Source organism: Clinocottus analis, unplaced genomic scaffold, assembly GCF_023055335.1.
Source record: "Clinocottus analis isolate CAN_PGR_092001 unplaced genomic scaffold, fCliAna1.0.p SCAF_9, whole genome shotgun sequence".
NCBI lineage: Eukaryota > Metazoa > Chordata > Actinopteri > Perciformes > Cottidae > Clinocottus > Clinocottus analis.
In genome coordinates, this window is record NW_027176251.1 from 3,701,892 (window position 1) to 3,711,781 (window position 9,890).

The 9,890-nt window shown below is 40.7% G+C and overlaps 1 protein-coding gene across 1 annotated transcript; it reads right to left on the reverse strand.

The window, feature by feature from the left end:
- Positions 1 to 792: 792 nt before the first annotated feature.
- On the reverse strand, positions 793 to 6,737 carry zbtb32 (zinc finger and BTB domain containing 32). The gene is made up of 5 exons (XM_068569125.1): positions 6,326 to 6,737; positions 5,635 to 6,250; positions 4,687 to 4,796; positions 2,106 to 2,273; positions 793 to 1,022 (listed from the first exon to the last, which is right to left on the reverse strand). Exons 1-5 carry the CDS (start codon positions 6,735 to 6,737, stop codon positions 793 to 795), a joined length of 1,536 nt encoding a protein of 511 aa, XP_068425226.1.
- Positions 6,738 to 9,890: the final 3,153 nt, after the last annotated feature.

Consider the following 9,890-nt stretch of genomic DNA (forward strand, 5'->3'; position numbering starts at 1 on the left):
CAAATGTGATAATATGACCATTTAAGGGATTTGGTAGATGTTTGTCTCACAAACCATGCCAAGTCTCAAGGTTGTGTTCACTGACACTGGGAAGAACTAGTTGACCCTTGTCTTTATGCTGTTCTCTGAAATAAAACAGGATCTGGACAGGAATGTCACGGCTTGAAATGAAGAAATTCATACATTTTGAATTGTAATTGAAGTGGGAAATCTGAATCATTGAATGTTTACTGTTTATATGTTGCAGCACTTACTAAAAATCCTCTTTTTTTTGTCCGGCCCTGAACACAATATCACTGGTCGTATCTTGACATCGTGATGCTTTTGTGAGCACTAACCCAGACAGTTACAGTGCTCGCCCTCAGGGGGCGCTTCAAACCTACAGCCAGCTCACAAAGTTTACCCAAGCAGTCCAGTAATTATGAAAGTAAGAGGCAAAGTGTCTTCGTCATTTGAAGAGGAGGAACTGTTGATGGTGCCTTAATGCTCGCACATGAACTAATGTAAAAACGGTAAGCATTTTCAGAATTTTCTGACAATTAATGCCACTTTTTTTTTTTTATTGTTCTATAGTTGTCAATGTGAACACAGAGTAGTTTCAGTTTGCATCAAAGTCATTGCAACACCCGCGACACCCCAGCGTGTGCCTGTAGAATATTGTCATGACTTTAAAACAGCGATAAGTGTCGGACCTTCTTGGTTTTTCAAACATCATCCAATGCAATGAAGACACACGAAAGGCACAGACTAAATGAGAACGCTGCATACACGGCGGGGTCTGCGCTGTGAGCCTCACACGTGTGAGTTGTACAGGTAGGTGCTGTTGATGCTCCAATCAGGAGGGAAGTCCTGTACTGCGTGGCTCTTGACGTGTCTCTGCATGGTGACCAGGCTGCTGCAGAACTCCAGGCACACGGTGCACTGGTAGGGCGTGGCCCCGCCGTGCGTCCGCAGGTGCTTGATCATGGCCGAGTAGTCGCGTGAGCGCTGACCACAGAGACGACACTCGAAGGGCTTCTCTCCTTGAAAGGTCGGGGGGGGTCAAAAGGAAGAGAAGACAGTTAGTGCTCACTCACATGAGAGAAGGCCTCGTGCGTGTGTGTAGGTGTGTGTGGGTGCGGGAGAGAGAGAGAGAGAGAGAGAGAGAGAGAGAGAGAGAGTCAGAAAAATATTAAGTAGCTAAAAATGCAACATAGTATGGATTGCATCTTTCAATCACCTAATTATCTTGTGCACTTTCTGTTGTCGCCACTCCTTTTTTTTGCTGGTGTTTCATTTTTTATGCTACACTTTTGCACAATATATTTTTTTTTACAAATATATTCGTAGTCATCATAGTGAATGTTCTGCCTTATGTTACTTTTTTAATAATTAATAATGTTACAAAGGCACACTTTGAATTGCATTAAAATAATCACATCACAAACAAAAGCTCTAAAAGCAGTTAAAGAAGGGAAAAAAAGAAGAAAGAAATAGAATTTTCAAGTTATAATTTTGTAAGGTTTAAATTCCTGTAAAGTGCGTTTTTATATTATTTAAAAGAGTAGAAAGTATCATCTGCTTGGAAGTTGATAAGAAATATAAAACTCAAAACAAAATGCAACGGCCTGCTTTGTAAAATGTCTGAGAAAATGTTCTAAAACTTGCAAAAGTGACGGCACAGTCTATCAGCTAAAACCTGTTGGCTCCCAAAAAAGCCCTTTTAGCCAATGAAAATGTGAATTGATCATAAATGCCAGCTTCTCCAGTAACTTCCCATATGAGATAAGTCCCTCAGACCAAACAGTTGTTACCGTTCAGTCGTTTAGTGCCAACGGCATTTTAAAGCCAAGTACTCAAACTGCTCTTAACCTGATACTCCAGTTTATCTGACACAAACATATCAAAGTTCTTGTTTTTGCTCCAATGTCCCACAACATAAAACAAAGATTATTAGCCATATTGTTGGTACGCATAGATACTAATGTGTTGTGTATTATCAGTGAGTACTTAGCAGCACCAGAAGTCACTGAGCTGAGTTACTTTCTGAAAAAAACAACAACAACATATAAATGCTACTTAGTTATTTCTGCTCGGGCAAAGCACTTTTTTTGTCTTTTGCTTACCGGTGTGAACTCTGCGGTGTGTGTCCAGTTGGTGTTTGAGACTAAACCTCTTGGGGCAGTGTTGACACTGGTAGGGTTTCTCTCCCCTGTGTTCCTGTTGATGGGATTGTGGTCGGTGCTGCAGCGCGTCTCCTCTTCCACAGAACCGACCGCCTGCGCAGGCCTCACCTGAGACGAGGGAAAACAGAGTAAGGTGTGAACGTCGTGGTGGGGAGTGAGTGGCCCGGATGTCCAAAAAAACACTACGACAATTGAAAAGTACTGTGGTTTCGTGTTCTGCAACTAACAATCATGTAAAGGTGTTGTTGCGACATCACTATTAAACACAGTAATGATTGTGTTCATTAGAACTGCACTTAATATGGTCTGAGTTTATGCTTTTATTTTGCTCTTGTTATGTTCGAATAGTTTATAGTTAATACTTAAGTGCTTAAAAATACATTAAAGCGCAATGAGATGGGCAAGCTGCCAAAATGACCAATGACTTAATAAAAGGATCTTCCTTCATTTAATAAATTAACAAGTTATTTGTTAATCCAACAATTGTTAGTCCTGAGTGTGCTTTTCTGTTTTTATGTCATTACAAATTGAATTTCTTTGGATTTTTAACTGTTCGTTGGATTGGGCAAGACATTTAGGAAGCACTTTACATTTCAGCTTGGTAATAACAGGATGACAGAGGAGGGAAAGTTAGATATTAAAACGGTAATAATGAAGTATTACAGTGTAATATCTTCTCATCATGTCATCGTAATAAGTTATGATAGTTATTGAAACTGGGTATTTTGGGGGTAATTTTAAAGTGAAATTTATATAACAGGGTAAAATGAGCCAAAAATAAAAGATAGTAATGAGGTAAAACTATTTAGTAAATTGGTGAAAATATGGTAAACTACTAATAATGAAATAGTTATGTATGAGATTGCTGACTGTAATTGGCTAATAACATGTTTATGGGGAAATACTATGTTTATATTACCACCAGCAGAATACTTTTAAAATGACATCAACGATTTGTAAGTCAAATTTGGTAATTACCATGTTATAATGCTAAAAGTAATATATTTCAATCATGACTTCATGTTTTAAGGTTATACAAAATAAATATGTTTAATAAACCTTAAAACACTTCTGAAAAAGATTTATATTTCTCTGTGAGTAATAACTATGAATAAGCATTGCTAAATGCTAAGCTACCTGATTCAGTTAAATTAATGCCAATATAAGATTAAACCAAACATCAAGGTATTGATTACCTGGACAAAGCCCTTATTAACTAGACTATAATTGTCCCCGACCCCCTTGGCATGACTACAATTAATCATACCTCAAATAAAAAAGCTTTGGAATAATATGTTAGTGACTTTTTTCAATCACTTTTGGAGGCACAACTCTATTTTGGGCAGCATCCTGTTGCGAGACAATGCATTCAGTTAGTGCGAGCTTACTTTCCTGTCACGCATTTGGTCTGCAGCCACATATGTTAGTGAGTCTTTTAAAATGACAAAGGTGTGATTTTGAGGTTAAAGTTGCAACTCAGAAGCCTTTCAGTGCCTTATACTTTTTGGGGTTTTTCAAGTGAAAACCGTGGCCTCACGTAGACAGGATGCTGAAATAAGAAGGTTGTGTACTGTAGTCAATTGAGAGAATAAACCACAACCGTTACCACTCCAAACACAACCTACTGAGCGCGTGTCCTAAACATGGTTCCTGTCCAATATTTATTCTCAGTTGTCACGTTAGAAGACATAACCTCTTTTATATGTACTGCTTTAATGTTGCCTTATTAGCATGCAGTACAATAATTGTAGGGCAAAGCAAAAATATAGGACAAAGAAACGGCTCAAAGCACAAATGAAAGGTGCTGAAATGCTTTTTTTCTTCTTTTTTTTGTTGCTGTGTTTTGTATTTAGATATTAGAGTGATAAATTCAATTACTGCTGAAGTAGTATTTTGATATACTTTTACTAAATAATGACACTGCATTGTGACTTATAAAGCGCAGTTTTACCATCTCTTCATCGCTTAATCTCTTCAAGTATGAACATACTGTTCCATCAGACAAAACACGATAAGCAGCTTGCACACACACACACACACACACACACACACGTGCACACACACACACACACACACACACACACACACACACACACACACACACACACGCGCACACACACACAGAGCCTGTTGGTTTAGCAACAGTGTTCATATTGAAGAGACATTCATGTTACAGTTATTCATTATGATACATTAATAAGTATGACTTTTAGGACAAACCAGTGTTGCAATGCATTGCATACTGTACTGCATAGTACATCGAGGCCTATCTAGTAACCACACTCCTGCTCCTTCTGCACCGTGCTCTCAAAACCACAACTCTGTATCACTTTCCATTGCGTAGCGACGTAGCTACGTAGCTGGAGTCTGCCGAGGTTAGGGGTCATGGCAAGAACGGTCTTACGCTTGTGTCGAATTGAATGGTTTTACACGGGGTGCGCACCGGCACAGCCTTGATCCTGCAGCATAGTAACTCTAGTATATTCAATGTGTTGCACGTTTTCTGTTCTTTCCATATTACCTGCTGGTGTGGACGCTGACTCCCGCAGCACTCGAGCTCCAAGGAAGCTTGTAGTGCAGTGTTGGCAGTCTTTAACTCTCTCTCTGCCGGCTTTGGGTACCTCATGGTTACTGTGAGAAAATACATTTTCACGTTGCAACATTTTGCAAACCATAACACAAGTTGTACATTTAAGAATAATTAAGAAACTGCTCATATTTGTGCTCTAAGGAGATACTTCGCTGGAGATATGCACATCGAGTGAAAAGTCAGTCTGCAAACATCTTATCACAGATTTGATCCTTTAACACCTTTTCCTTCCTCTCCATCCTCAACCACCAGATATTTATAGCGCTTGTTCGCGGTAACAGCTTATTTGCATTTCATATAATGTGAGAAGGAGCAAGAAAGTGCTATTTTGTTTTTGAACAATTTCTTGTGGTACAAGCGTGGCCAGGCTTAACACTGAAAGCATGTTTCAGTGGGTGTAAAATCTTGAATTCTGCAAAGGAGGGGAGAAATATAGGGGGCTCCCCTTTGCACACTTACTTACACTGTGTGCAACACTGTACAAAATGCAGGTGAATCTTCCAAAAACTAATTTACGTGACACTTTTACACTCTGCAGTATCACAACAGAATTAGAAATAGAATCAGAATTAGAACAAAGTGTTGTTTGTTTGAATCCCACAAAAAAGTAAAACAATTATACGGAAAAATGGGATTATGAATTGTCCATAAAAAAAATGCTTTGACTGATTAGCACTGTCAGGGTTAATAATGAAACTCCTCTCGTTGGAAAGTGCCGGAGGCTCAAAGCAACAGTGAGTCAGGCCCGGTAGCTGTCGTAAGGGAACAATTGAGCATAAAAGGGGATTATTTTCTGACTTTTGTCAGAAAAAAATAGGGACACAATGACTAAAAATACAAGCCAGAAGTTTCCAAAATCATGTCCAGGTGCTGCCTCACCTCGGTTCGCTGGCTTCAACGGTCCCGGTGAATGCTCCCTGGCTGTTTCTTTTCCTTTTCAACAGGCCTTGCTGGATTATGGTCCCCCTACCTGTAGACCCAGGGTAAAGGTTTTGTGTGTAATGCGGATAAAAGCCTGAACCCATTTTAGAGCTTTGAACAGGGGTTTGAAAATGAGAGCTGACTAAGGGGAACATGTGGGGGGTGGAGATCGAGAACGGGTACGCCACGGTGGACTGGTTTGGGGACTGAAGAGGGTGAGCAGTAATGAAGCTTGGGTAGTTCCCCGCTATCCGCCTCAGGGTGGTCACGGAGTGCCACATGTTTGTCGGAAAAGTCCAAGGGGAAGAGAAATAGGAACTGCTGCCGGCAGGCCTGGTGCCTACGCTGTCTCTGTGATGGGACGTTGCTGACACGGGGGAGAGTTTGGGCGTCTTTCTCGGGGACGGCGGGCGGTCTGGGTTTTCGGCAGGATCAGAGGGGGAGAGGTTTTCCAGGATGATGCAGTCGCTTGCCTCCACCACTGGGGAAGAAGTCACTTGAAGTCTCTCCTCTTGAACTGGACTCCCTTCTTGCTTTTGATCCTCCTCTTTTGCACTTTCTTCTTCTTCTTCTTCTTCTTCTTCTTCTTCTTCTTCTTCTTCTTCTTCTTCTTCTTCTTCTTCTTCGTCTTCTTTTTCCACTTCTTCTTTGACACATGCGACCTCTTTTCTTTGTCCACCCTCCCTGATCCCGTGGTCAAGATTTCCCAGCTGCTTTCGGCACTGGTCCTCCAGTTGCTGCATCTCTAACAGCTGAGCGGCCTTCAGCAGCAAGTGCAGGTCATCCACAGACACGTCGAGAGTCTGTGTGTAGGTGAAGTCCAGGACTTGCTGGAAGGTGCGTGGTGAGAAATACTCCAGAGTGCAGTGGACCGGGCTGTCGGCGGCGACCTGGCCGAGCTGCTGCGCTAGCCTCCTGCTGGCACAAGCCAGTACGAGCCGGTGGGCCCTGAAGGTGTGACTCCTCACTGAGATGACGGCGTCGCAGAGGGACCCCGAGCGCCGTAAGGCATCTGCCTGCTGCAGGAAGTGGAAGTACTGGGTGTTGTTGATTCGGATCATTTCTGAAGTTTGTCGAAATATTTTCAAATATCTAAGAAGAAAAAGTTTATGGAACAAAAACAAAGAAGAAGAAGTAAGAGAGGGATCATGCCCACACTGCTGACATGTGTTTGATCTATTTTCCAAGGTATGTGACATTTCTAGAAATGCTAAACTGTAAGTAGGAAAATCCTTTTTGCAAATCAACATCAGAGTGCGATCTAAACTGATATATCTGTGGTCTGTGGTTTGTACAGTTTGTTTCCATCCTAGGCTGGAGTGAGAGTCGAGGGAGCAGAATGCCCCTTATTACTTCATATTGTGACGAGTTGGTGTTACAGGACAGTTTATAGACACACACACACACACACACACACACACACACACACACACGCACACATTAATATCTTCACATAGGGTTTTTTTTTGAGATTTAGAAAAACTTTTCCTCGATCAGAACCGTGTCTAAAATCCTGTCTGAACGTCTGGTCGATGTGTGGAAACGTTACCCGTCTGCGATATTCGGCGCTCGCATACGCACTCTAAAGCCACAAAGCCCTAACAGAAACCATGACTAATGACTGTACACACGAGTAAACACGAGTAAAGTTTGAGTGTCAACAACAACAACTGTATTTGGTTGACTGTATTTTGGATTGTATAAACTTCAGCAGGGGTTAGATATATACATATGTGAGTACATGACTGAGACGTCTCGGTGACCTCAGAAGTTGCCGCCTATAATTAACTTTTAGGATTATACAGTGTGCGGTCAGGTTCTGCAGTGAAGGTCACAAGTTTTTGCACGATTGCAACCCCATTAGGTCGTCTGATGGTGACTCTAAATGGAAAGTAGGTGTGAAGCGAAATGACATTTAGATATCTCGTTCCGGGAATAAAAAGAATGAATGTGTAAGCACTTCTCGCTCTCTTTGCTCTTAATAAAATGATTCTTATTATTGTTTAATTATTGGAAAACATAGCAGAAAAAGCAGTAATTCAAAATATAAAATCTGAATAATTGTATTTATAATCGAAACAAAACGACACGTAGCGCTGAAAGTGAAACTAGACATTACAGCAGCTCCAGTAGTAGAAAGTAACTTATGTTTACTGTATTTGATAAGGCTCAGCCAGCACGCTTACGCTTTAAGTTTGGTGTTCATTTAAAAAAAAAAAAAAAAGAAGTTAAAAGGCAAATATAGTTACATAATTTGCTTTTGTGTGCACATTGTTGAGCGCAGGTGCAAATCAAGCTTTAATAGTTTAAGCGAAGCCTCCGGAACGGTCTGCGTACATGAATGTAACGTCGTGGACCGTTATGTCACGGCACCGTCTCCGGCTGTCAAAACCGCCGCTCATAATTGCAATATATTATCTATATATGACATAAAATAACTGCAATTATCACAAATGTAGTAAATGGCGAATTCCTTTTCAAATGTACGCCCAATTCCAATTTCTTCCACACAATATGCAGTCATGCATTCTGTACAGTCGTAATTGAATTTCATATTAAATTCCTTTAACACAATATTATTAGTAACAATAATAATGCCATTATTAATATATGGTGGTGTAATTGTATCAATTTGGAGGGCATTTACCAGATAGATTTTTGTGCTGTTCTACATGTAGTTTATGATAAATAACTTTACAGTAACTTCAGTTACCAGCACGGCGTTTTATGCACAAGGGGGATAATGTGTTGTGTAATGCACAAACCTTTTCCGCTCAGAAATTGCGCTTTCTTTCGAGTGGAGCACCAATCAACACATTTAACTATAGTTTCAACTGTTTGTTTAGTTAGATTGTATACTTTTTAATTTTGCACACACCTCACATTGGTGTGTCGCACCTGACATTGTGTTGCTGCTTTCCTGAGGCTGCTTGCCATTAAATACATTGTTTTATTGTATTGTTTCCAGACTCTTTTTGCTAAATGTCCTTGCAAACCATGTCTAAATATTTTATCTATTTTTTTTATATATTGGATTTTGCAATAAACTGCCTTTTGCATGAACACATTCCCACATATACTGTTCAGGTTTACAAGTCCTGACAGCAGGTCTGTGAGCTCCTTGCAGTCACTGTACTACCTCAACGCTTACAAGAGAAGAAAACCTTGCATGCATATGTCAGATGTACACATCCTTTGACAGGACATGAACTGGCAGCCAGTCTCCCCGCAGCTTACATGTGAAGGACGAGAATCACGAGAAAAAACACTTCTACTTATAGCCTCCAAAGGCAAAAGGAGATCAGTCGCAGCACACTGCTGCCTGCTGCGACTGCTACGAACACACTGCTGTTGTGTTAACAGCAGATCACAGAGAAGACCAACCATGAGCGGTGTTTTACTATCTTCTTGTGGTTTTAAGTCTTGAAAACCTACGAAGCAGCGAGCTGCGTAAATGAAACACTTACCTGTTGTTTAGTGGATATTCTCTCTGGAAAATGATGCGCTACCTCGCATTATGACTGTGAAGTGCCTTGTAAAGTGACATGTCTGTCTGGGTGCAGGTTTTGGTGTGGGACAGGGTGGTTTCCTCCTTTGTCTTCACGTCCCTCCTCTTTAACTTCAACATTTTTTTCTTCCCTTATTGATTAATTGATTGTGCTGCTAAATGGCTTGTTTTTGAGGATTAAAGATGGTGTATTTCTACTAAGTAAATCAGTAATTTTAATGATTTGGTTGTGTTCATTTTATAGTTTAGAGCATGGACCTAGTTTTACTATTTAATAATCTTCAATTGTTGCACACAACATATTTTGATATTGCATATTGCTCGCAAATCACACAATGAACAGAAGTAACAACAGCAACGCACTTTCTGGTTTCATTTGACCAAATGATTTAGCTGTGCATGCATGCGTGTGCCTGTGTGTGTGTGTGGTTTTGTGTGTGACGGAGAGAAACAAGGACAGTGGTTAGAGGGATATGTGTGTGACCCATTATCTTATTGTTGTACATGATTTCCTCCATCAAGCATCACTCGCTGGTCACTACAGTAAAAGGCTGTTCTGTACTGACAAAAACCACTTCAAAGACACTGATCTGTGACAGGAAACATACAGACACAAACCCAGTGGTACCGGTATGCAGGGCCAGGCCTCGCTGAAACCTTCACCACTGAAATAGAAACATGTGCTTTGTCCTTTCTATTTGTCAGA

Bases quoted from the DNA above. Each gene is read 5' to 3' on its own strand.
- zbtb32 (XM_068569125.1), bottom strand. From the start codon at position 6,737: ATGATCCGAATCAACAACACCCAGTACTTCCACTTCCTGCAGCAGGCA. The intron at 4,797-5,634 runs GTGAGGCAGCAC...ATTTTCTCACAG, and splicing joins GTTGAAGCCAGCGAACCGAG to TAACCATGAGGTACCCAAAG. The intron at 2,274-4,686 runs GTAATATGGAAA...CCCTCGTCTCAG, and splicing joins GTCAGCGTCCACACCAGCAG to GTGAGGCCTGCGCAGGCGGT.